The 27,313-nt window shown below is 36.6% G+C and overlaps 3 protein-coding genes across 4 annotated transcripts; 1 reads left to right on the forward strand and 2 right to left on the reverse strand.

Annotated features, from left to right (window-relative positions):
* Positions 1-8,254: 8,254 nt before the first annotated feature.
* Positions 8,255-8,806, reverse strand: LOC122004252 (dirigent protein 11-like). The gene has a single exon (XM_042559171.1). The coding sequence runs from the start codon at positions 8,804-8,806 to the stop codon at positions 8,255-8,257; it is 552 nt and encodes a 183-aa protein (XP_042415105.1).
* A 5,280-nt stretch (positions 8,807-14,086) lies between these two features.
* On the reverse strand, positions 14,087-14,657 carry LOC122003654 (dirigent protein 11-like). The gene has a single exon (XM_042558734.1). The coding sequence runs from the start codon at positions 14,655-14,657 to the stop codon at positions 14,103-14,105; it is 555 nt and encodes a 184-aa protein (XP_042414668.1). The 3' UTR covers positions 14,087-14,102.
* A 1,833-nt stretch (positions 14,658-16,490) lies between these two features.
* LOC122003644 (transcription factor MYB61-like) lies at positions 16,491-18,068 on the forward strand. 2 transcript variants are annotated; one of them, XM_042558723.1, is made up of 4 exons: positions 16,491-16,760; positions 16,862-16,991; positions 17,082-17,370; positions 17,443-18,067. In XM_042558723.1, the coding sequence occupies exons 1-4, from the start codon at positions 16,631-16,633 to the stop codon at positions 17,860-17,862; spliced, it is 969 nt and encodes a 322-aa protein (XP_042414657.1). In that variant the 5' UTR covers positions 16,491-16,630; the 3' UTR covers positions 17,863-18,067. The 2 variants fall into 2 exon arrangements, with proteins under 2 accessions (XP_042414657.1, XP_042414656.1); XM_042558722.1 differs by having other exon boundaries at positions 17,082-18,068.
* The last annotated feature ends 9,245 nt before the right edge of the window (positions 18,069-27,313 follow it).

A 27,313-nucleotide genomic window follows, 5' to 3' on the forward strand; every position in this document is an offset into this window, starting at 1 on the left:
TAGGAATCCCAAAACTACTAGACACATGCCTAGGAATACCTCAAAGAAAAATGATAAATTAAAGCTTGAGGTATTAGAGAAAGAAAATCAAGTCTTGAGGTCAAGACTTGACTCTCTAGAAAAGGCTCTTAAGGATTTGACTCTAGGGTCTAAGGGTCAAAAACCGATGTCCAAGGACAAGAGAGGTTTGGGTCACAAACCTAAGTCCCAAATGGTCAAGCCCACTTATCACAATGTTCCATTCGATTATGGAACAAAATCTAGGGCTAGGAAGACCATCACCAAGGTCACAAGGGGAGTCACCCCTAGAGTTGATCTTGATGAGTCCCAAATGGCCAAGGCTTTAAAGCCTAAGAGGGTCATTAGGAGGGTTGCTAGGGAAGTCATCCCTAGTGAATATTTAGTGAACCCAATGAGCTCAAATAGGTATTGGGTTCCTAGGAGCGTGATTTCATCACGCTAGATGAGTTAGGGTGTGCCAACCTTACTTGACTAGGTAGTTAACCTAATCATGGCAAAAGGTGGCACTTTAGGAATTTTCAAGGTGTGATCAAGCCTTGAAAATGAAATTAAGAATTATTCCTAAGGTGATTAGGATGTGCCAATCAAATTTGAGGAATTTTCTAGAGTCAATCTAGTTGGCACATAGTGATCTAAAAGTCTTGAGGATATGATTTTAGGTCTAATACACTTAGGAATATAGAATTTATGGCAAAATGGTCGAAATTATCAAAAATGGCAACTAAGGCTAGAATTAGGTATTTTCTATACCTTTACATGTTATTTGTCATATATTGTTTGTCATATGCCATGTCATGACATCATATTTAATCTATGATCATTTGAAATGTCATGATAATGCTTAGGTTATTTATATGTCATGCTTTATTTAAGTTTCATACTTTATGCCATGACATCATGACATTGGCACATGTTATTATGTATGATATCATTATATGTCATGTCATCATCTCTTCTCTTGCATTTATAATCAATGAAATTGATTTAAGGATAAAAACACAATTTGATATGGAGATCAAATTGATGTTTAGAAAATGCATGAGACCTTAGAATAAGATAACCTAAACTCATATCTCACATCAAAATTGACTTGAATGTGTTTGATACACCTTAGATGTGTGTGAGATATTAGGATGATGAGTTAGGATCAAGGTGCATGGTTCTTGTACCTAGATGAGCCTAATTCAAAATTGGGGATCATAGGGAAAGCTTATGTACAAGTCATGTACATTTAGCCCAAAGATTATGGTCCTAAATTGAATTGTTTTAAAATCATTTCAAAATTGATTTGAAAAACCTTGATGAAGCTTTTCTAGTGATAGCATTCATCATTGAGCAAGTTGATACAAAGATGAGTTAAACTTGAACTGTTTCAAAGTTTTTCGAACTTTGTATCAAGATTTAAAAATGGAAGTTATTTTCATAGAAAACTATTTTTCCATGATAGTATATGTGATGAGGAATGTATCCTCAAAGTTTTACAATTTTTGGAATTTTCTGGAATTTTCTAGGAGTTTCTGAATTTCGGGAGGAAAATCAGAAATTCTGATATCAGACTTGTGGACCGATCAGAGAGGATTCTGATCGGTCCAGGAAAGAGTGGATCGGTCACTAGGACCGATCCAGGGGATGCTGGATCGGTCACTGGACCGATCCAGTGAAGGCTGATCGGTCTGGTGACCGATCAGAGCGTGCCAAGTTGCTGAATTTCGACTGTTTGTCTGAAATTACCGCTATGGAAGTGGTGTCTTGGATTTCTAAAAGGTTGAAACTCTCCAAGACATTGTTGGTGCAATGGTCAAGGGGGAGTTGACCTTTAGGGGGAGTTTTACCTATTAGTCAAGGGGGAGGTGACTTTTAGGGGGAGTTTTTACTCTTAAAGACTTGAGTGATATGAGATTATCACTAAGTTAATTGTTGGACCTTAGTATCAAGCAAGGGGGAAATTAAGAGTTTCAATGAAAGGTATGGGACTTTCATTAGGAAGAAACTCTTGACCTTGATTCACTCTTTTTGATGTGTGTCAAAAAGGGGGAGAGTGTAGGTTTGGGGAGAATGTTCAAGGAAGAACATTAGAATGTTCAAGGAAGAACATTAGAAAACCTAAGTTAGGTTATCAGGTTAACCTAACTTGATTATGGGTTTGATTATGGGTTTTGTCAAACATCAAAAAGGGGGAGATTGTTGGTGCAACCTAGGTCAAGGTTGACCTGGTTGACCCGACTCGAGTTGACCTGACTCGAGTTATATTTTGATGTTTGACGAGAACATGATGGGAGATTGTTGGTGCAACCTTAGGTCAAGGTTGACCTGGTTGACCAGACTTGAGTTGTATTTTGATGTTTGATGAGAACAAGCTTGGGAGATTGTGGGTGCAACCCGTGGTCAAGGTTGACCTGGTTGACCCGAGGTGAGTTGACCTGACTCGGAGAAGTCCAAGCAGGGAGCTTGGCACGGGAAAAGTCCAAGCAGGGAGCTTGGCATGGGAAAAGTCCAAGCAGGGAGTTTGACATGGTGAAAAGTCCAAGCAGGGAGCTTGGCACGGGAAAAGTCCAAGTATGGAGACTTGGCACGGAGAAGTCCAAGTATGGAAGCTTGGCACATGGGAAGTCGGAGAGGGCTCGGTAGCTCGTTCTCCGGACTGTGGTCAGAGAGGGCTCGGGAGCTCGTTCTCTGGACCGGATGGAAATCGGAGAGGGCTCGGTAGCTCGTTCTCCGGACTGTGGTCAGAGAAGGCTCGGGAGCTCGTTCTCTGGACTGGATGTGGAAAGTCCTGGTGAGTGAAGCCATGCAGACGGAAAAGTCCTGGTGAGTGAAGCCAGGCAGTTGGAAAGTCCTGGTGAGTGAAGCCAGGCAGTGGGAAAGTCCCGGTGAGTGAAGCCGGGCAGATTGGAAATCCTGGTGAGTGAAGCCAGGTGAAAATCCTAGTGAGTGAAGCTAGGTGAAAGTCCTGGTGAGTGAAGCCGGGCAAGGGAAAATCCAGATGGATCAAGGGTGATCGGACATCTGGTGTTGAGAAGGTCAAGTAGGTCAAGGGAGTGACCGGATACTTGACACGAAGAGAAAAGTCTAAGTGGGTCAAAGGGATTGACCGGACACTTGGTGGGGAGACTTAGCAGGTCAAGGGAGTGACCGGATGCTAAGCATGATGTACCAACAGGTCAAGGTTGACCGGATGTTGGTTTGGAAGGTTTGGGACTTGGTTTGGGCAAAAACCAAGCTCTGGATCGATCTGGGGACCAATCCAGTGATACGGCTGATCGGTCTGGTGACCGATCAGTAATCAAACAGAATGCTTCTGTGGATTATCTGATCGGTCTGAAGACCGATCAGGAAGCAAACAGAAGAGAAGAAGGAGAAAGGCTGATCGGTCCAAGGGACCGATCAAACTCCTCCTGGATCGATCAGGACATAGCCTGATCGGTCCAGGCTTAGCCTGATCGGTCCCCAAGACCGATCAGGGACAGTGTGGACCGATCAGGTTGGAGCCTGATCGGTCCAGCACTAGCCGTTGTGACTCAACGGCTAGGTTATTTCGGGCTCCTGTGTTCTGGTCTTTTTGCTTGCAGGTTCGCAGGTTGGCTCAGGATATCAGAGGTTATAAGAAGAGATCGAGGGCTGCTACTGCTAATTTCTTCTTCCTCTCCGCTTCTTCTTGCTTCTTGCAAGTTCTTCCTGGTTCCTTCTGCGAGCTTTGCTGAGCTCTCACTGCCGAAGCTTCGGGTGAGCTTCCTGCTGGTTTTCTGGCTGAGCTTGGATCCGAGAAGTTGCTGCTTCATCAGGATTCCAGTCGACAACGAGAAGGCAAGCAAAGGGTTTTACATTTCGATTGTTCTTGTTTGCTTTCTCTACTGTTGTACTCCTTATTGCTGTTGCAAAGTTTTTGTGGCGAGGTTTCTCCACCCATAAGGAGTTTATATTAGCCGGTTTTCCGGGGACTCATCCACCGACGGATTGATAGGCTTCGTCCACCTTACGGACACGCCGAGGAGTAGGAGTTTCATCTCCGAACCTCGTTACATCGACGAGTTTGAGGTTTGCTATTTTCCGTTGTCGTTTCTATTATTTATTTCCGCTGCGCTAACCTTGATTTGTAGAAAGAAAACAAGAATTTGGGGCGGCTATTCACACCCCCCTCTCTAGCCGCGATCATCGATCCTAACAAGTTGGACATGTATTCTTGGCATATGTATTCCATCTAGACAAACAACCCAAACTAGGAAAATCACTCACTGTCCAAAGTAATGCTGCCTGCATTTGAAACATTTCTTTGTCACAAGCATCGTATGTGGCAATCCCACTGCCCCACAAATCTTTCAATTCAGTCAATAGGGGGCATAAATATATATCGATATCATTTCCAGGTGCTTTTGGACCTAGAATAAGGGTGGATAAAACAATAGAATGAGGCTTCATGCATTCCCAAGGCGGCAAATTGTAAGGCATCAAGACAATAGGTCAAGTACTATGTGAAGTGCTTTGATTTTTGAATGGATTAAACTCATCAGTGGCGAGTCCCAAGCATACATTTCTAGGATCAGACACAAATTCACAATGACGTTCATCAAATTCCTTCCATGCTTGAGAATCAGCTGGATGTCTTAGATTTCCATCCGAAACACGTTTTTTGAAATGTCACTACATATTTTCAGACGTCTTGGATAACATGAATAATCATTGCAATCTTGGTTTCAATACAAAATACCAAAAAACTTTTGCTGGAATTTTAACCATAAGACATTTTTTTCCACCTTTATTTACCTCCTAGATGATTTCTGCAAAATTTTCCATCTTGGAAGGTTACACACTTTGCAAGCCTGTTCATTCTCATTTTTCCCCCAATAAATCATGCAATCATTAGGGCAAGCATGTATTTTTTCGTAATAAAGTCCTAAACTGGAAATTAACTTCTTTGCTTCATAAAAAGACTTAGGCACTTGAGATTGATGGAAATACTCGACGAAGGAAATCCAATAATGTCGTAAATGACTTATCACTCCATTTTCCACTCACTTTCAATTGAAATAACTCAACAAGGAATGTCAGTTTAGAAAACTCTGTGCATCCGGTATATAGCTATTGTTTCCCTTCCTCTATTAGTCGATAAAAAAATTTTATATTAAACTCCATCGATGTATGACTCATCGATGCACCAATGTAATTTCCATTACTTATAGATCCTTCATGCATTCCAAATGCATCATGTAATATTTCTTGTATCATGAGTTCCTGTCTAGTTACTTCAGAAACTTGTTGCACTGAATCCTGAAATTCAGTCTTCTCATGATCTTATATAATTAGTTTTTCTCTATGAAAATTCTAGATGCAATAATCTTGTAAGATATCATTTATCGTCAGATATTCATGTATTGTCTCACAATCATGACTCAATGAGTTTATGCATTTGGAACAAAGACATGGTCTCGTGACTTCTGGAGTTGCATCACCAAATGTATAACGTACAAAATATAGGAGTCCCACCTAATACTTAAGATTGCCATGTGGGGCAGCCATCTATTCCTTCTGCATGATTTGATCCTATTCAATAATTCATAAAAGTTTACACATTAAAACAAGATTTATCAAAATTAAAGAAACTTAATACATAAAATCTCACAGAATTCAACAAACATAAAATATAATTCCTAAATATAAAATTTTAAATATATAAATAGAAGAATTTTAAAATTTAAAAAAAAAATCATATAGGCTAATGACCTTATAAGAAATTTGTCATATTATTCAACTTAGAGGAAAAAAAATACGAAAATGAAGCTTAGCATCATGGACAAGTTGTAAGCAAATACAACAACAAATTTGAAAACACAATATGAATAACTTAGACAAAAAAAATAAATTAAGGGATTTAATGGAAAAATTTACAAATCTACCACCTAATACAAACCCTAATCGATTACAATTTTATCACCATTAACACTTAAAAAAATTATTATCCTGCAAAAACTAAATCAAGAAATTACCTCGAGAAACAAAACTAAAGGCAATTTAAGAAGTGAATGTGGAAGGATACTGCTATAGGATGCAATTAATCTGATGGGTTGTTGTAATAGAGAGGGTCGTTAGGAAAGAGAGGGTCGTTAGGAAAGAGAGGGTCGCTGGAATAATTAGGGTCGCTGAAATAGAAACGAGTGATGGAATTGTGAAAATAACACGAGATGTGATCATGTTTTTTTTTAAATCTCGTATGTGACCTTTAGAAGCGGTCTTAAACCGCTGCTATAACAAACATATAGAATCGGGTACTCAAACCGATTCTATATGTAGCCAACAGACGGTTTACCAACCGCTTCTAAAAGGATCAACCGAACTAGTTTTAGAAGCGGTTTATTTAGACTGGTTATATTGGTTTAGCTTTTACAACCGTTTTATCGACCGTTGCTAATTTTCCAATTCTAATGTCTATTTTTTTTAGTATAACCTGATTTTTTTCATATTCGATTCACGTCATGTTTTCATGTCCGATCCGAAATTACCACTCCTTTTTTTCATGTATTAGAGGGATCCTAATCCCTTTTCTATATTAATATTTTTTATTCATTTTAATAATTTTTAAAATAAATTTAAACAAATTTATCTAAAATTTTTTATTTATTTAACGTTATTACATTTTTGTGTGCATCCTAAAAACATAATAAAAGTTTATCAAATATTTCAAGAAAAAGAAGAAATGAGAAATAAAAATATATATATTTCTAACGTTCCAAATAGAGGTTAAAAACGTTTTTTTCTCTCTTGATTTTTTTTAAAGAAAATTTTAATAGGAACATAATGGTTTATTGGAGGTAAGGTACCTTTAAAATATAAGTTTCTAAATATTCAGAGATATTTGTTCAAATTGAACTTAATTTATTAGTTTATTTATTCAATTAGCTGCCTAAGGTGCTAATCATTTTTTTATTTACCAAAATAAACAAACAATACGACAATTTCTCGCCAATTAGGTGGCTAATATATCATCATTTTAGTTTAAAATTTCATTTTAAAAAATTGATTTTTGTTGACTTCTTTAGTCAAAGAAGATCATGTTAACTTTGAATATATAGTCCAATATAATACACGATAACAATACAATAGATCAAGTAATGTATCAAAGAATCATTCAAATATTTGTGTTTTTAACTAATTCACGTTAGAAGTTTTCTTAAAACACGAGATAACAAACCTTGTAGTTTCATGAACTTGAATTGAATTCGACGACCGAGATCCATTCAGACTTGCATCTGACGATTATAAAAGAAACCTTGATATATAAAAGTTATATAATAAAAGATCATTATGTCCCAGACACTTTCACAGTTTCACAGTCTCATTTCGCGAAGAAGATAAATTATAAAATTAATTTATAATCGATATTATATGAAAAGTAATAAATTATAAGATGGACTTATAATTAATGATTAGGAGGTGAGAGGAATAAAAATTATATACACGTGGTCTCGAAAACTCAATGACACATGCTTAATTAATTAATTATTTATTTATTTTCTCTCTCTCAGTTCGAGACCATTAGTAAAAATGGAGAAAAATAATGTGAATGTTTATACAGTTTGTATTGGATTATGTAGATTAGTTTTTAGATAGTTTTAAAATTGTTAAATTATATATTTATTTTCTATTTTACCTTTATCAATCCACTAATATTTAAATCGAATCAATTTCACATTACGTTAAAATATTAAATTATTAAATAAATAAATTTTAATCCGTGTTAAATAAATCCGGCTGATAGATTAAATTATCTCGAATTGATATGAAACTAGATCCTATATGTTTGACTAATTCTCTTGATTATATTCATGTCATAAATATAAATTTGACCTAATATACTGACAATAATAATTTTTTTTTGAACATAAATTAAAAATTTTTAAATATTTTTATATTTAAAACTTATTGCTTCCAATATATTAAATAAAGTCATTTGGTTTATTAATTAATTTTATCTAAAATTTATTTTAAAAAAATTAATCGACTTATTTTCAAAAAAACCAGTTCATTGATTTATTTAAAATTTTAAGTTTGAATACAGATCGAAATCGATTCTCTATAAAAACTAGTCGACTGATAAAATAAATAGGAAATAGATACATAATTTAATAATTTTAAAATCATCCTAAATCATATATATGATATTTGATAATTTTAAAAAATTACTTACGTGATTAAATAACAAAAGCCGAAGTTTATAACTTTTATTATAACGTCGCGCGTATCAGCCGTCCATGTGATATATGTAGGCGTCGTATTCGACGACGAGGTAGATGACGTCACCTGACACTGTCCTGTTCACCAACTTGCTTATCGTGTAGCCGCGGGCCATCCGAAACTTGCCGCTGCCGCCGATGATGGCCCTGTCCATGACCTCCGTCAGCACCGCCCTCCCGAAAATAGAAACGCTGCTCCCATTGTACTCTCCAGCAGTGAAGATGAAGTTGAACAGCGACAGGTACGCCGTCGGGGTGCCCAACGACGCCGCCGCCGCCAGCTCGTGCGCCCTCCCCAGCAGCGTCGACCCCGGCTCCGCGCCCTCCCGGAGGTAGTTATCTCCGACCCCGATACTGCCGAGGGCGGTGTAGGAGCTCGAGTTGGGAGGGTTGACCACCGTGATGGTGGTTGCGTTGGGGCCGCCGTAGATCTCGTGGAAGAAGAAGTGGAGGTGAGTCAACTTCTCGTTGTAACTGCCTGCCGTCGACGGCGCGGGGCCGGAAAGCAGTAGCAAAATGGGAAGAAGAAGAAGAAGAGGAAGAGGAGGAGAGGACGCCATGGATTGATGCGTTGTCAATTGCTATGCGTTGTGGCCAATTTATCTTTTCATTTCAGCCTTTTAAATATATCGTTTAATAGGATGAGAAGTTTTCAACAGATAAGGACGACGGTGCGGTCTCAATCTTATATGCCTATCAAATAAATATAAAAAGGGTGATCATACAATACTAATACTAATAGATGTGATATTATCTATTTTTCATTATATTATCATGCATATTTAAATAAATTTTATTTTTTTATTATTAATCATTTTTTTAAAAAAATTTACATCGTCTAATTAACATATTTATTCACTCCCCCAACTCTTAGATGCACTAACAGACATATCGATCAAATTGATGAGATGATGCATGTACACAACGCTACCAGATACATCAGATAACAAATTATCACTCAACAAATACAAAATATAAACTCTCGCTCGTTGAATACATGATTCATCTGATGCATTATTAGGTAGAGACCTGCAGATGATATCATACAAACACCTTAGTAGTATTCGATTATTTGATATGGCACCATCCGGAGGAGTAAAACTCATCATAGTCTCACATATTGTGTCATGTAAGTCTTTGTGGTGTGAACTTCATCCACAAGGTCAATAGCATTATCCCCTCTATGTCGACAATTAATAGCAATTGCATGTGAACATGGAAATCTATGCATTTGTCACTTTCCACATGTGCAATCTTTTTCATAGTAAAGAACTGTGTGTACATGACAACCTTTACCATTCAATTGTCTTGTTGTTACAATCTTGTACACTCCATCTACTTAGTTAAACTCATCAATGTGATGTCCTTGTGCATGTCTTTCAGCCTCTAGGAATTTACTCCAATTATGTGGCGGGAGGGTTGTATTACAATGATCGACTTTGAAAAGGTTGAACAGTTCTATGAAATGATAGATTAATACATGCCTTAATTAACAAGAATCTAGCCCCTCGCAAAACATTGTTCAAACTCTCAGAAGTGTTTGTTGTGAGACATGCATCCCCATCTATGGTTACCATCGTAAGCAAGACTCCACCGCCTTATGTCAATATCTCTCAAATACTGTCATGTCGCTAGATCAAGTGCTCTAATTTATCTCCTAAATATGTTAAATTTCCGTCTTTGAGTAATACTTCTAATAGCCCAACAATAATGTTTCAAACTGACATTCTTAAATTTTGTCATGAAATTACTTCGAACATGTCGAAGGCAAAATCTATGATATGCAATTGGTTCCTTCCATTCCTCTAAATTTGACATAGCATGAATAATACCATGGTGTCTATCAGAAATAACACATAATTGTCTATTTTGTGCCACATAATACCTAAATTATTCAAAAAAACCAAGACCAACTAGCTATAGTTTCCTCATCTATTATAACATAAGCAACAAGTAATATACGATTGTTTACATCCTTAGAAACAGCTATAAGCATCTTTCCCTTATAAGCCCCTCGCAAATGTTGGAAATGGGGATAGTGGGGAACGTGGCCCATGTTCCCCACTACACATAATGGAAAAGTCCATTATGCCCCTAGTATATTTCCCTATATAAAGGGGGTCCGTCCAAGACTCAGTGGGTGTGAAATTGGGCGTTGGAGACAAGAGTAAGAGGAGAACATCCAAGGCGGCGGGATTTGGTTTGTGGAATTGCGGAGGGCTTTCCGATCTTGTGATCGCTCTTCCGATAGCGAGTTTCGCCATTGCCGATTGCGGATCTGCGGGAGATCGCTGTAAGTTTTTACCGTATTTATTTTTAATTCGTCTTTCATGCATTTAGTATAATCTACAAGTGTACCATCAACACTGATAATCGGCCTACACATGTGGAATGCATCAATTGCTGGTCCAAATGCCCAAAATATATATTTGAAGACTTTCACATTTTCACTACTACTTGGGTGATTATGCCACTTAATAATAGTATTGGGATTAGAATGCTCTAAGGTTGCAATATACGAAGGTAACTCAGTGAAATTACTTTCCCAATTTTCATAAACAATCTCTATGGCTTTTCTCCTCCCATGTCATGCCTTCTTGTATGAATTAAACATCAACATGCAATGACTCTTTAATATCAGCCTGGACTTTTTTTATAAGATATCCCGGGTTCACCTCGATTTGATGGATAATGTGAGACACAATAATAGCTAAAGTCAAATTTCTATTATTATTGTCACTAATGGAGCCAAAACAATTGTGCATATTCACCCCATCGAGTGATTTGCCACATCTTATGCGTCTTCTTATGAACTGCACGAATACACCAAAGACACGATGACCTATAATTCTTAGGTCCACTGTTAGAATCTATGTCTGACGGCACCACTTTGCATTTGGCAACTCATGTGTTGATTCTACTTTCAACTACCTTAAACTCTCGATTTTGACTGATAGACCCTAATGTCACGGCTTTCTGCAATTGAGACTTGCTGTCAAATAGCATTCCTAGCTAAGTTTGTTTTTTTGATTCACTCCAAATGTCAATATGAACATTATGTTCTCGATCTACATTGTCATCGTCATTTTCCTCCCCTATATCATTCATGGAGTGCATCACCCTTTCATTATATGGTGGAATCTCACCACGATTAAGATGAGTATCACAATCACCATCATTAGGAGAGTCATCATCCATAGGACTGCTCAAAATGTCCCCACCATCTTCAGAAGATTGAGAATGAAAATATTCACTGCTCTATGCCTCATCATCCAACTGCACCTTCGATGGCAATGGAAAATGAATCATGGTATCATACATTGGAGATTCTACATGAGGAAGCTCAACAAAATCTTGAGATGGTAATGGAGGACCCATATTGATGTTTTCACCTGCAGTCATCTGAATTCTAGGTTCAAATATCAAACTTGGTACATAATTCAGTTCATCAAATCCATTAGAAGATCCAACATGAGGCATTGATCCCATAAAGTTATTAAGAAGCGCAACCATGCTCGTGTGCTCGGTTGGCAATAATGCCTCCTGTTGGATCGAACTTTACATAATTTCTTCCATCTCAACATAGATGTCAGCCCAAAAATCTGTAACTGTCTGGGCAAAATAGAATAAAATTCGTAATGACTTATCATTCGTAATAAGGGTGGATTTGGATTTCCCATTTTGCTCATAATCCAAGATGATATTCAACTTAAAATGTTTTCTATCCACACCAACTTGTTGACAAATCTCATCTACCAACTCGTCGTAACTCAATTTATATTCAATCACTATGGTAGCGTTAGAGATAGACTGGCCATGCTTAATTGAACCATTCTCATATTCAATCTTAGCTCCTCAAAACAAGCTCACAGGAATTGGGCGTTCTAAAAAAGCCATTCTAATAAGCCAAACAACCCTAATTACATGGTATATGCAATACATCGGTGTATTACTTTATGAACTATTATTTAAAAAAAAAAAATTTAGGCCATAAAACTCACTGTTGTTAAGCTGGAGAACAGTTCGATGTTGGCGAATTCGACGAGAATCGGGTCTTAATATTCATAGTTAGGCCTTGCCTTCTAATACTTCGCAACGTGCCTTCTAATCCTTCGCAATGAGGTGTTCCGGCGTGACCTGATCGGACAGCTCTTGGGGCGGGCAACCACAAGATCGTGAGAAGAAGAAGAAGAAGAAGAAGAAGGCGATAGTTTAAGATTTAGATGCTTCGGCGTGGCATAATAGGATAACTCATGGGCAGGCGGGCACCACGATAAGAAGGAGGAGGAGGCGCCAGCGGGCGGTTTAGGGTTTAGACGCTATGGCGTGGCTTGATGGTGGGGTGGACAGGCACTGTGAGAAAAAAAGGAGGAGAGGCGATGGCAACGACACTTTCGGGTTTGGCGTGTATATGAGACGTGAGAGTAATTACATAAGAAATACTTTCTATCAATATACATGAAAATTAAATAAATAATAAGTTATAGCTTTCGCATTTAAAAAATGCGATAGCTGTCAAATTTTTTTTTTAAAAAAAATTGATACATCTGCTATTTCCATCTAGTTTCGCATTTGCAAAATGTGAAACTTATTAAAGTTTCGCATTTTGCAAATGCGAATCGCAAGAGATAACTTCTCCATAAATAAACACATTCTTCTCTAATTTTAAATAATTGATATATTTTAAGAATTTTTCCTTTCATAACGCGGTATTATAAAATTATAAATTATAAAATTAATTTATAATCGATATTATATGAAAAAAAAAATTATAAAAAGGACATTATAATGATTAGAGGTGAGAGGAATAAAAATTATATACACGCGGTCTCGGAAACTCAATGACGCATGCTTAATTAATTAATTATTTTCTCTTTCTCAGTTGGAGATCATTAGTAAAAATGGAGAAAAATAATGTGAAAGTTTATATAGTTTTTATTGGATTATGTAGATAAATTTTTAGATAATTTAAAACTTGTTAAATTATATATTTATTTTCTATTTTAACTTTATCAATCAACTAATATTTTAAATAAATCGAATCAATTTCACATTGTTTCAAAATATTAAAATTTTAAATAAATCGATTTATTTTTTTTCAAAGTCGATTTTAGGTAAAATTAATTGATGGATCAAATTATCTCAGATTAATATGAAATTAATTTTTATGTGTTCAACTATCTCTCCATGCTCTATGTTTATTTGACGTTTTGTACATCGACTAATTTTGTCTAAAATCAGTTAATGGATCAAATGACCTCAGATTTATATAAAACTAGTTTATATATGCTCATTTACCTCTCCTAATTATATCTGTATCTTCAAATATCAATTTGAGTCAAGATATTAAAAGTAATTATTTTTTGAACATGAATATATTTGAAAAATTTAATTCATGTTAAAAAAAATCTGTTGATACAACAAACTATCTCGGATTGATATAAAATTAGATGCTATATATTTGACTATATTTTGATCCAATATATTAAAAGTAATAATTTTTTGAATATAAATTAAAAATTTTAAATATTTTCATATTTAAAAATTATTACTCCGAATATATTAAATGATGATTTGATTTATTAACTAATTTTATCTCAAATTTATTTTAAAAAATTAATCGACTTATTTTCAAAAAAAACCAGTTCATCGATTTATTTAAAATTTTAAATTTGAATACAGATCGAAATCGATTCTCTATAAAACTAGTCGACTGATAAAATAAATAAGAAATAGATACATAATTTAATAATTTTAAAATCATCCTAAATCATATGTATGATATTTGATAATTTTAAAAAATTACTTAAATAGCAAAAGCCGAAGTTTATAACTTTTATTATAACGTCGCGCGTATCAGTCGTCCATGTGATATATGTAGGCGTCGTATTCGACGACGAGGTAGATGACGTCACCTGACACTCTCCTGTTCACCAACTTGCTTATCGTGTAGCCGCGGGCCATCCGAAACTTGCCGCTGCCGCCGATGATGGCCCTGTCCATGACCTCCGTCAGCACCGCCCTCCCGAAAATAGAAACGCTGCTCCCATTGTACTCTCCAGCAGTGAAGATGAAGTTGAACAGCGACAGGTACGCCGTCGGGGTGCCCAACGACGCCGCCGCCGCCAGCTCGTGCGCCCTCCCCAGCAGCGTCGACCCCGGCTCCGCGCCCTCCCGGAGGTAGTTATCTCCGACCCCGATACTGCCGAGGGCGGTGTAGGAGCTCGAGTTGGGAGGGTTGACCACCGTGATGGTGGTTGCGTTGGGGCCGCCGTAGATCTCGTGGAAGAAGAAGTGGAGGTGAGTCAACTTCTCGTTGTAACTGCTTGCCGTCGACGGCGCGGGGCCGGAAAGCAGTAGCAAAATGGGAAGAAGAAGAAGAAGAAGAGGAAGAGGAGGAGAGGACGCCATGGATTGATGCGTTGTCAATTGCTATGCGTTGTGGCCAATTTATCTTTTCATTTCAGCCTTTTAAATATATCGTTTAATAGGATGAGATGTTTTCAAAACATACGAACGACGGTCCGCTCTCATATTTTCCCTATCAAATAAATATAAAAAACTTGATGGTTCAATAGTAATAGATGTGCCATGATGGTCCGGTCTCATTTCGATAATTATATTTTACATCAACTTGTTTGAACCTTCTTGCCTTATTACTCACTCATCCCGCCAATTGGCAACTCAGAAAATTAAAAAAATCAAAAAATATTTATTATTATTTTTATTAAAAGAATGTTTTTCATAAAAAAATATTAAAATAAGCTCTTACATATTTTTTATTCTGTATATACTTTTCTCGGTAGCTATGATTGTAAGTTGTAACTATAGGGAGGTGATACCCTGTTAAAATTATTCTAATTTAATCAAAAATATTATATAAAAATTATTATTATTATTAAAATAATATTTATTAATTTAATCAAAATTATTTAACTAAAATCATTTCAACTTGATTAAAATAGAACCAACACTGTTGTAATAGTTATTGTTCATCATCACTACAATTATAAAATTAGCAACTATTATCAATGATTACTGGAGTTTTTGATTAAATTGAATTAATTTATTTAATTTAACATATAGCAACTACGACATAATGGAATAAAAATATTTTTAGGATTAGTGATTATATATATATATATATAAAATGCTTTATTTTAAGAAAATAATAATAAAGACTGCCCTTTCATTTCTGCCTGCGATTAATTTTGTTTAGACCCTATTTCGTGCGGCTACTTTTCCAGATGAATTAATTTCTTGTTCTTACCCAAACACTGACAGGGTGGAAAGTTCACCGTTTATTAAAATAATAATTTATTATTAATTTAAGGATGAATCTATAACTAGACAGAAATTTATATAGACTTTATAAAATAAAATACTATTTTAGACTAATTTTGATCTATAATTATTAGAAATATTAAAAATATCTGAAATATTATAAAAATAAAAATTAATAAAAATAATAATAAAATTTAGATTCTAAAATTGGAAGTTATAAGTATCTAGTAATTAACAAATGTCAATTTTTAAAATTTTACACACTTAGACAGATATCAAAAGCTATAATAATTTAAAATTTAAAGGATCATATTGAATCAATTATCAAGATTAAAACAACTAAAAATAAAACAAAACATACAGATACGGTGGAACCCTAGAAAAACAACCAAGCCATTATATTCTCTAGTGAAGAAAAGAGAGAAGCCAAGTTCTCTAATCAGTATCAAAATTTTGGCCTTTGCGCAGCTTTGTGATAGTGAACTTGGGAGAAAGCAAATTACTAATGCCAACACTACCACTCGTGGTGCCCTTTCCTCCCTCTATCTCTTTCTCACTTTATTGTCCTCACCTAATCATTGGATTGTCCCATAAGAAATCACCAAACTTCCTTTTTGCATTTCATTTTAAATTTCTTTTCCTGGTTCAGTAATTCATTAATTCTTTAGTAGCAGCATGCAGAGTATATATAAAATATTGCTTCTCGTACACTGTTGGTGTCATGCAAGAGTAGAATTGGAAGTATTCCCTAACTCTGCACAGAGTTAACGTGTATAATATTCTGGAACCCAAGTCGATCGATCATAAGGTTAGTAAGTTGAATTGATCTTTCACTAAAAGTCCTTCTCTTGTATCAGATAACACCGACGGCAGTATTTAATTATATAATCCGGGGAATTTTCTTTCCTATCATAACTTAGAATTGCTTCCTTGTTTAGTCTTCGGCCAATTCCTGCAATCCCACAAGAAATTTCATGCATGAGTACAAACCAAGTTACTTTTTTCTTTCTTTCCTTGTTAATTTTATCCCTTGAGAGGCTGTACATCTATAAGTTTTAGTGAGTGTGTGGTGGCTAGAAGGTTACAGATAATACTTGTTCATGGGTCATCTCTGCTGCGCCAAGCAGAAGGTCAAGAGAGGCCTCTGGTCTCCTGAGGAAGATGAGAAGCTCATCGACCATATCACCAAACATGGCCACAGCTGCTGGAGCACTGTCCCTAAAGAAGCAGGTCTCTCTCTCCCTCTCTCTCTCCCTGATCTTCTCCATATAATTGAATCTATATTTCTTGATCTGATCTCTGAATATGTAAGTTGGAATCAATCTTTGCAGGGTTACAGAGATGTGGAAAGAGTTGCAGACTTAGGTGGATCAACTACTTGAAGCCTGACCTGAAAAGAGGTTCCTTCTCAGCAGAAGAAGAGAGAATTATAATTGACGTCCATAGAATCCTAGGCAACAGGTAAGTCAACACTAATCCAAATTGATTCAAAAGCAAACACACACTTTTATGTAGGGAACTATGAATCGAGATCTATCAATATCAACTCAGATGGGCTCAGATCGCAAAGCATCTTCCTGGAAGAACAGACAATGAAGTGAAGAACTTTTGGAACTCATGCATCAAGAAGAAGCTGATGGCACAAGGCCTGGATCCAAAGACACACAACTTGTTATCTTCTTCTAGATCTGTTACCACCATGAATAATAATTCCGACGAGCTTTCTAGATTCGGCTATGGGCAGTCTGTTCATCCGGCACCCTTCACCATTAGCCCTCCTATCAAAAGCTTTGACAAGATGAAGCACGCCGGCTCTGTGGATCACTGTGGCTTCAACTCAGTACTCCCTAATTTGGAGACAATTTTGCCGCCATTATTAGCTAACTCTAATGCTCTTCCCTCTCATGATCAGAGTGCGGCGGGTGCAATTCCTGTGCCCAACTTCCAGTGCCAACAAGATAATATGATCAGTGATCATCAGCTCCTGATGGGGTTCAAGGATCAGATGATCGACAATTCGCAAGGTTCGTTCGACTTCACTGCCAATGGTGGCTCTTCTTCCTCTTCCGTGGATTACACAAACGTGTCCTCCTCTTGCTTTGGCCATCAACAAGCTTCAGGTTTCAGCTGCTTGGATGAGAACATTTGGCATGAAGGTGCAATGGAGGCACTAAATTCAAAGCAGGGTCTTCAGCAAGGGCAAGCTCATCAAGTGGAGGCCTCATATGCCACAACCCTTGACCTTGAAATGATAGAGAGTGCATTTTTGGCTGCTGAAGCTGAGTTTTGCAGTGGGACTACTTCAATGGAAAACCTGCAATGGGACTGTTAATTACTTAGGTCTAACTGATTACTTCCATTATGATTTCTGCTTTTAAATTTGTTTTCTTAATTTGACTGCAAAGCAGCAAAGTTAAATTGCATGAGGAAGATGATGACTTGATGCATGAGAAGGTGCATGCATGCAACTTTTCCCCCTGAATTTGCTCTCCTGACATTGCAATTCAATTCTTACATATCTCTAGTGTTAGATTCAAAGCAGTGTTTCAGTTGGAAAATGCCTTTAATTAATCTGTTTGAGTATAATTTGTCTGGGTTTACATGGATGTAATGCCAAGTATGTTGAACTAAATTTCATGCTTGCAACATTAACAAAACTTGAACATTTGCATATGGATCATCTTAAAACTATAAGGAAAGATAAAGGAAAATGTCGTACCAAAATTGAACTCGTAACACTTGGGCAACCTTTTGTTTTAGCAGCACACACGTCTGACATGTACGCATGCATTTTTTTTTTTGGTCTCTAAGATGAATAGTTTTAATTTGTTGGACATGTATTTGTTTGGATAAGCACTTCATGGAAAATTTTGTATTTATGCGTGTAATACCGTTAAGGATGAGCATAGACGATGGAACAAGAGTGCAAAAGTTGAATTAAGATAAAGTACAAGAAGTAATGAACAATGAAACTGATTAAGTAAATCTTTTGTTTGGCAAATTTCTTATCGTGTGTTTTACTCCTTAGTTTGCTTGTGCACAAGAGCTCTATAATGAATGACATTAATTTGTTTTCCTGTCCATGTTCACATTTTTGCTGACGAAGAAAAGAAGTTTTATTAGAATTTCTTTTATCATATTCAATATTTAAACATCTATGAAAATTTCTCAGTGGAACCACGTACGCGTAGTCAATTAGTATTGGTTAGCTCGACAACAGACATATGTGAAAATAAATAAATAAATAAATAAACATAACGCATTAAAATTAATTAATTGGCTAAGCATTGTGGGCTGCCAAGAAGGCGTTGAACTCCTCCCTCGCCTTCCTCAACCTCAGCGTGATGCACGCTGCTGCCGGCGAGGTCGGACACGACGACATTAATTGATCCTTAAGACGTCGAGAAGCGCACGTGCGGGTTCAACTGCAACGATGACTTCCGCGGTGACCTGGCCTTCTTGCAATGACATGCACATCTTTGCCAACTCCTTATCGAACACAAACGCCGCCCGCACCGGGACTCCATCTCATCATCGCTGTTCCGGATCATCCCAAGAGGCAAGTCGGAGTAGGAGTTCTTCACGCTGTTGTTAACAGTTCTCGCCACGATCACGAGCTGCATGAGAAATTCTCCAACGACACTGCCTTCGACAACATCGTGCTTGTTAGAAAAAGAAGAATAGAAAGAGGACAAAAAAAAAAAAAAGAATATGAGAGCAATAATAAATTTTATTATTCATTGATAGTTATCTTAAGGATAGTAGGATATATAATGTTTAAGAAGTATTTGATCAATTGATCAATTAATAAATAACAGAATTATTTTGAGAATTATAACAGAATTATTAAAATAATCATAATACAAATTTGATTTAATTTAATGATTTGATCTGGTCAATTCTGATGATTCTTTTTATCTCTTTTATCCCCTCGATAAACTTAACGGGATCGAGATCTTTGATCATGAGTCTGCTTGTTAACTTGTTGAAACGCTGCTTGGATAATGCCTTAGTAAAGATATTAGTAATTTGATCTTCAGCAGAAATATAAAAGACGGATAACTGTTGAGTTGTCACACGTTCACGAACAAAATGAAAATCAATTTCCACATATTTTGTACGAGCATGAAAGATTGGATTTGCTGTGAGATATGTTGCTCCAATATTATCACACTAAATTTTGATGCAATATTTGATGTAAGATGAAACTCAGAGAGAAGTGATTGAAGCCAAATAATTTCAGATGTCGTATTTGCTATAACTTATATTCTACCTCAGTGCTTGAATGAGATACCGTAGGTTGCTTTTTCTAATTCCATAAGATAAGATTTTGTCAAAGAAATATTGCATATCCACTAGTAGAGCATTTATTTTCAAGAGAACTTGCCCAATCCGCATCACTATAGATATGTAAATCTATTGATGATTGACAATATAAAAGAAGACCATGTAGAATAGTACCTTTGAGATAGCGAAGTATGTCCCCTCGGGGCGGTCTAGTGGCTAGCGCATGAGGTGTTATCACCATGAGGTCTGGGGTTCGAATCTCGGCAAAGCCGAGGTAAATGTCTCCCTTATGTGCTAGTCATTATTCTAAAGACTAGTAACCACCCGTGATTTACCTCCTCCAATGTTGGTCCTGGGGTGGGTTGGCGAGGGCGAGCGTATTCGTCTTTTGTTACCATTTGAGATAGCGAAGTATTCTTTTTGCATTATCCCAACTTTGTTCACTTGGAGCATCCATGAATTGACAAGCATGATTTACTATAAAAGTAATATCAGAACGTGTGATAGTGACATATTATAAGATTCCAACAATGCTTCGATAAATTTGTGGATCAGATAGAGCATGAGAGGATGAAGTTGGAGAGTTATTTATAACAATTGATGTAGAGACCGGACGTGCTCCATCCATTTTGGCTCTTTGAAGAGGTCCAGTAATGTATTTGCTCTGAGTGAGAAGATAGTCATCCACATGTGGAATAAGCTCAATACCAAGAAAAAAATGGGCAATACCTAAATTTCAAGTAGGAAATTCTTAATTGAGAAGACTTAATAAAGTTGTGATATCCTTGTAATCATTGCCGGTTATCAAGATGACATTCACATAAATAAGAAAAAATATCATAGATCCATCATTATATTTGTGATGCTGGTTGTTACTCGGAATATCGTACTGGTTCCCCTGTACAAAAATTTTATACAAGTCCTGAACTTTTCCTAACAACCAATTGTGTTCTTTAGAAATTAAATTTGGAATCGCAAACAAAACTTAACATTATTGATTACAAATTTAACTTATCTGTTCTTAGAGGTTTAGGCTTGGATCGCAAACAATGTTTAACATTATTAATCCAAATCCACCCATGTCACAAAGTTGATTAAATATTTATTTAAAAAATCGGCTTTCAGGTTAAACATGGCAAGGCACTAGACCTTCTTGGATATGGGATCATCCACTACTTCCTAGCCAAAGCCTTTCAACGAAATTCAATATTTAATCTCCTTACAGTAACGCTAGGTTTAACCACAAAGAACAATCGAATCACAAGATTGAAAAATAAAAGAAACATAAAATTGAAACATAAATTTGATTGCCTAGAATCGTTAGCCTCTTATGTTTGGTAATTCAAAATCCATACAAAGAAAAACTAGCATGATGCGGAATAAGACAACTAGTTATACCTTTTTTTGTAAACAAAAATCTCTTGATATTCTATTGTATTCCTCTCATTCTCTTGGACGTCGTGTGGGTGATGATCTACCAAGATAAATTCTATCGGGACCACTTCTTCTTCTCCAAGACTCTTGAGCCATTAAGGGATGCCAAAATAGGAAACTTCCTTATCTTCTCCTTCTTCTCCAAGTGTGTCGCCGACCCTTATAGGTCTTCCCCTCCAAGCTAGGTTTCAGCCACCAAGCAAGATGAAGAAAACAAGCTAGAGATAAGAACCGACCCTAAGGAGAACAAGCAAGGAGAAACTATAGAGGGATGGTCGGCCACCAAAGGATTAAAAGAGAGGGAACTTAGAGAGATCAATTCATTAGAGATTAATCTCATGAGGCACCCTATACCTCTCTTTTATAATCCTTGGTCATGACAAAAAAAGGAAAGTTTAATTAAAACTTCCTTTTAATCTTCTTATGGCCGACCACATCATGGTATGCTAAAAAGGAAAAATTTTTACAACAAAAATTAAAGTTTCTTTTTAAACCATGATATTTACAAAAAGGAAAGTTTTAAACATAATTAAAACGCTCTTATTTGTGGCCTCCCTTTAAAAGAGGAAATTTTAACAACAATTAAAATCTCTCTTTTTAAATTTCCTATTGTACATGCCAATAAAGGAAAGTTTTAAAATTAATCTTTTTTTTTTAAATATGTAGACAACTACAAAAAGGAAAGATTAATTAACACTTCTCCTTTTAAATCATGGTTACATAAAATGAAAGTTTATCAAAAATTAAAATCTTTCTTTTAAGCATTATAGACAACTACAAATAAGGAAAGATTATAACAAAATTAAAATCTCTCTTTAATCTTTTGTAGATAGCTATAAAAGGAAAGATTTTAAAATCTAAAACTCTCTTTTTAAAACCATGAGAATGACTATAAAAGGAAATTTTTAAAATTAAAATTTCTCTTTTAAATTCCTTCATGAATGACTCCAAAAGGAAATATTTTAACAAAAATTAAAATTTCTTTTAATCTTATTCCTATGGCCAACCCCATGCTTGGTCACCAAGCATGGCTTGGTCGTCCACTATTTGAGTCTCCAAGCCATTGCTTGGCCGACCCCCTTGCTCAAAGCAAGGTTGTGTCTAGCCCATTACTTGGATAAGAAGTAGATTTAGTGGATACAAGGTTTTATAGAGGCTACAACAGGGACCGAGAGGAGAAATTGGTTTTGGTCTCCCGAAGAGCTTGAGCTTCATATATTCGCCCCGAACACCCAACTCAAGTTCATCAATAATAACTCATACCACTAAAGAGTTATTATTGAACTACCGTACCAATCCCAAATTACATTATGGGCTCCTTATTATTATGAGTGCATTAATCTCCCTGTGTTTAAGATATAGAATGCCCACTAATTAAATGAGTTACTGACAACTCACTTAATTAATATCTAGCTCCAAGAGTAGTATCACTCAACTTCATTGTCATGCCGAACTAGGTCCACCTGCAGGGTTTACATGACAATCCTTATGAGCTCCTCAAGGGGACATCATCAACCTAGATTACTAGGACACAATTTCATTTTATAATCAACAACACACCATATAAATAATATCATTTCCCAACTTATTGGGCCTATTGATTTAACGAGCTAAATCGCACCATTTGATAAATCAAAGAAATAAATATTAAATATACATGCTTATTATTATATCATGATTAAGAGCATGCACTTCCATAATAACAGAGGTTTTGTTCTCTTATATAGTCAGTATAAAAAGAAACTACCTCAGATGGTCCTGATCAATACACTCATAGTGTACTAGTGTAATTTTATAGTCTAGATAAACTAATACCAAATTATACTACAACCACTCCAATGGTTTGTCCATTACATCTTGGTTGTGAGCTACTATTTATAATTTATAAGGATCTGATAACATGATCTTCTGTGTGTCTCCTCACACCATGTTATCTACAATATAAATTAAATGGACAACTACACTTAGCATAAATGTAGACATTTGACCAATGTGATTCTTATTTCTAGATAAATATTTATACAAAAAGTTAGGCTTTTAGTATACATTCCAATAATAGAGACGAGTCAGTCTTTGATCCAGAAAATCCTTGAGCTTGTAACCAATTAGATAGTCGATGAAACCATGCACGAGGAGCTTGTCGAAGATCATATAAGAATTTCTTAAGTTGGCAAATATGAGAAGGAAATTGTTGATGAATGAACCCAGATGGTTGCTCCATAAATACAATTTTCTCAAGATGAACATGGAGAAACACATTTAAAATGTCCAATTGACGTACATGTCAATTAGAACTAATAGCTATCGATAATAATAGTCTGATAGATGTAATTTTGATGACTGAGCTAAAGTATCATTGAAGTCAATACCTGGTTGTTGGCTAAATCTTTTGGCTACAATTTTAGCTTTATACCATTCAAGAGAACCACTAGTTCGATACTTAAGATGGAATACCCATTTAGAGCCCACAACATTCATTAAGGGAGGGCGTAGAAGTAGACTCCATGTTCCATTACAAAGAAGTTCATCAAATTCTGTAGCCATTGCACTACGCCAATTTGGATCCTTGCTTGCTTGTGTAAAACAAGTTGGTTCAATAGATTTTGAAGAGATGACTAGAGCTCGTGGAAGTGAATATTGAGTTGCATTTGGTGGACAACGTTCATAAATGTCACTAATGGGAAGCATGCGGCGAGGAGCATTATCATCCGAGTCACTTGTTAATGGCGAAGAGGAAGTAGACTGACATGGTGATGTAGATGACAGACTTGCATTATCGGAGGATCCAAAACTAGAGAGTATATTATCTTCGAGCAGTGAGGCTTCCAAGATTGGAGCAGCAACCTGAGGTGATTCTGATGGTATAAGAGAGTTATTAGAGAGCTCCAGAGCAGGACCTACGATACCATCACTTTTGACAATATTAGATAGCATTAAGAAGGTGCCACTTGTATCTGGAGGAGAGATCGAAGAAGTTACTGAAAAAGGGAATAGAGACTCATCAAAAGTAACATGTCGTGAAATATAAATTCGTCCTGCTGGTATATGCAAGCAACGATAACCATGGTGCAAATTGCTATAACCAAGGAAAATACATTGTAGTGAACGAGAGTCAAGTTTGTGTTTAGAGTAGGGGCATAACCATGGATAACATGTGCAACCAAAAATTCGAAGGAAAGTGTAATCAGGGATTTGATTATAAAATTTTTCAAAAGGACACTTATGATTGAGCAATGAAGTAGGAAGTTGATTTATGAGATATATTACAGGGCTAATAATAGCTTCATCCCAAAATTTACGTGGAACTAATGTATGATGAAGAAGAGCTAAAGCAGTTTCAACTATATGTCTATGTTTTCTCTCGGCAGAGCCATTTTGTTCTAGAGTGTTAGCACAAGAAACTCGATGAACAATTCCACAAGAGACAAGATGACGATGGAGAGCTTGATATTTGCCTCCCAAATCAGAATGAAAAGAGAGTATTTTACGATTAAAATATCATTCAACTTGAATTTGAAAATTATAGAATATATCAAATAAATCAGATTTTCTTCTCATAGGATAGAGCCAAGTATATTTACTAAAATGATCAATGAAGGAAACATAATATTCAAAACCTTGATTAGACAAAATAGGCGTAGAGCCTTAAACATCAAAATGAATTATTTTGAGTGGAAAATTAGAAACATGATCGGATGAAGAGAAAGATAGCTTATGACTTTTAGATTCTATGCAGGCCTTACATGAATGAGATGAAGAGGAGGTAATGGAAGTAGGTAAATCATACCTATTGATAATTGACTGAATAATGCGAAGGGAAGGATGACCAAGTCGAGCATGCCAAGCTGGTTTATTTGTGTGTTCACCAACAAAAGCTTTGATTGAAGAACTTTGAAGATAGTAGAGGCTATTTTTGATTCTCCCATCAAACACAATAATATTTGTTCCTTTATCTTTTATAAGATAATGATTATAATAAAACTCAAAAATGACATTGTTATCAAGACAACATGTTGGTGCGGGATGCATCCGACGATCGAACCTAAGTTTTGATAATAGCAAAGGGTTCAAAGTTAAGGTTATTTGTGGTTTAACGAGTTTCAATGAGATTGCAGGAAAGTCCTATGTGCACTTAGGTAAAAGTCCTAGCTGCGGTTAGGCAAGTGGAAAACCCTAGGGGTTGGTAACCCTAGGTCCTAGGGGTGGTAACTCTAGGTGAGAAAAAGTCCTAGCTGAGATTAGGCAAAGGGAAAATCCTAGGGGATGGTAACCCTAGGTCCTAGGGGGTGGTAACCTAGGCAGAAAGTCTTAATGGGTCGAAGGCTTCGGGCAAAAACCCTAGAGTCGGGGACTCTAGGTTGAAATCCTGGTGTCGCGAATCGGGTGGAAGACTGGACGGGTCGTGGAGCGGACGTCCAGCAGAAAGTCCTGGAGATTCGAACGCTGAGCAAAAGTCAAGTCGGTCTGGAGGATCGGTCTGGCAACATGTAAATTGTCTTGAGTGGAGTAGGTGAGGACACATTCCCCGATGAGGACGCGTTCCCCGGTGAGGGAACAATAAGCGTCGGTTCGACCTAGGGTTTCCGAAGGTGAAATCCAAAGTCATAACCAAACAATCCGGAGACTGTCAAAATTACTTTTATTTGTCTTAGTTTATTGTTCTAACTTTATTTTGCAGGGTATACTTTGTTTGTAGACTAACATAGTTTGCAAGATGGAAATTGCACAAGAAAGCCTCAGATGAACAGTCCCAACGCGCCCTCCATGGAGCTTGGAGGCACCTCAGTGACTTGGTCAACAACCCCGCAGCAAGTTACGAGGGTGCCCTCCATGGATCTTGGAGGTGCCCTGGATGGAGGGCGCCCTCCATGGAGCTTGGAGGCACCCTCGGGTGGATAAGCAGCGAAGATGCAGGAGCTTATTGCCGCTGTGAATTCGGCAATCTTGGGGGCTCCCTCCATGAGGTTGGAGGCGCCCTCAACAAGCTATTTAAGCCTGGTTCGAACAGCAACTCAGACAACACCTGAAATCGCAACCCTTCTTCTATGTGCTACTCAAAGGATGATCCGACAAAGCTATAACTCAACTCCAAAGACTAGAAGCTTCAAGTTTACTGATTCTAGTCATTGTCGGTATAATTTTTTATTGCTTTATATTGTACTTCGAAGTTGTAATTTTCAAATTGATAGTGATTGTCCAAAGTAAATACTCAACGAGTGTGGACCTTAGAGTAGGAGTCGTCACAAGCTCCGAACCAAGTAAAACTTTTGGTGTTTGTGTTTGTGTTTTATTTTTTCATTGTATATTTTCGAAATAAACGTGAAAGCCATGAGCGATATTCACCCCCTTCTAGCACTTTCGATCCTACAATTGGTATCAGAGCAGGGTCACGTCGAATTGGTGAAACCACCATTCAAACAATTTTTTGTGGTAATTTTTCATTTTTCGGAGTTAATTAGAATCGATATAATTGTCGTCTTCTGATCTATTTTATCGATCGAGTTTTTTTTTTGTTTCTCGATGTCGGTGCAACCACCACTCAAGTTTTATCATATTCTCTTGCTCCCGCACTACTAAATCCAAGACCAAATCTTGGAACAAAGTTTCTTATTTTTGTGTGTGCTAGATTCTTAAATGACCCACCAAGAAGGTTACAACACAGCCCGCCCGCCTCTTTTCCCGGCGAGGACTTTGACTACTGGAAGTGTCACGCCCCAGAGGAGTCCCTGCCCGAAGAAATTTCAACAGCATCTCCCCTGTACGGGTGACAATCTGAAGCATTACTACATACAAAATATACCTCAGCCACACTCGGCTGGAATATATATACAAAATATAAACAACATAACACGCAGTTTAATATACTCAGCCTACCCGGCTGGACAAAATAAATACAACCACGCAGTTTAATAAGCCTACACGACTGGACGTAAACACACAGCAGCAGAAGACATAAAACGATACGAACGTAAAACCAACAACGACACTAACAAAAATACCTGTCATCACAGACTTGACCCAAAATTCACATCGACTTGTTGAAAAACAAAATACACAAAAAT

The sequence above is a fragment of the Zingiber officinale genome, chromosome 7B (assembly GCF_018446385.1).
Source record: "Zingiber officinale cultivar Zhangliang chromosome 7B, Zo_v1.1, whole genome shotgun sequence".
NCBI lineage: Eukaryota > Viridiplantae > Streptophyta > Magnoliopsida > Zingiberales > Zingiberaceae > Zingiber > Zingiber officinale.

Coding starts and splice junctions, on each gene's coding strand:
- LOC122004252 (XM_042559171.1), bottom strand. CDS start 8,806: ATGGCGTCCTCTCCTCCTCTTCCTCTTCTTCTTCTTCTTCCCATTTTG.
- LOC122003654 (XM_042558734.1), bottom strand. CDS start 14,657: ATGGCGTCCTCTCCTCCTCTTCCTCTTCTTCTTCTTCTTCTTCCCATT.
- LOC122003644 (XM_042558722.1), top strand. CDS start 16,631: ATGGGTCATCTCTGCTGCGCCAAGCAGAAGGTCAAGAGAGGCCTCTGG. Junction 16,761..16,861: donor CACTGTCCCTAAAGAAGCAG/GTCTCTCTCTCC, acceptor CAATCTTTGCAG/GGTTACAGAGATGTGGAAAG. Junction 16,992..17,081: donor CATAGAATCCTAGGCAACAG/GTAAGTCAACAC, acceptor ATATCAACTCAG/ATGGGCTCAGATCGCAAAGC.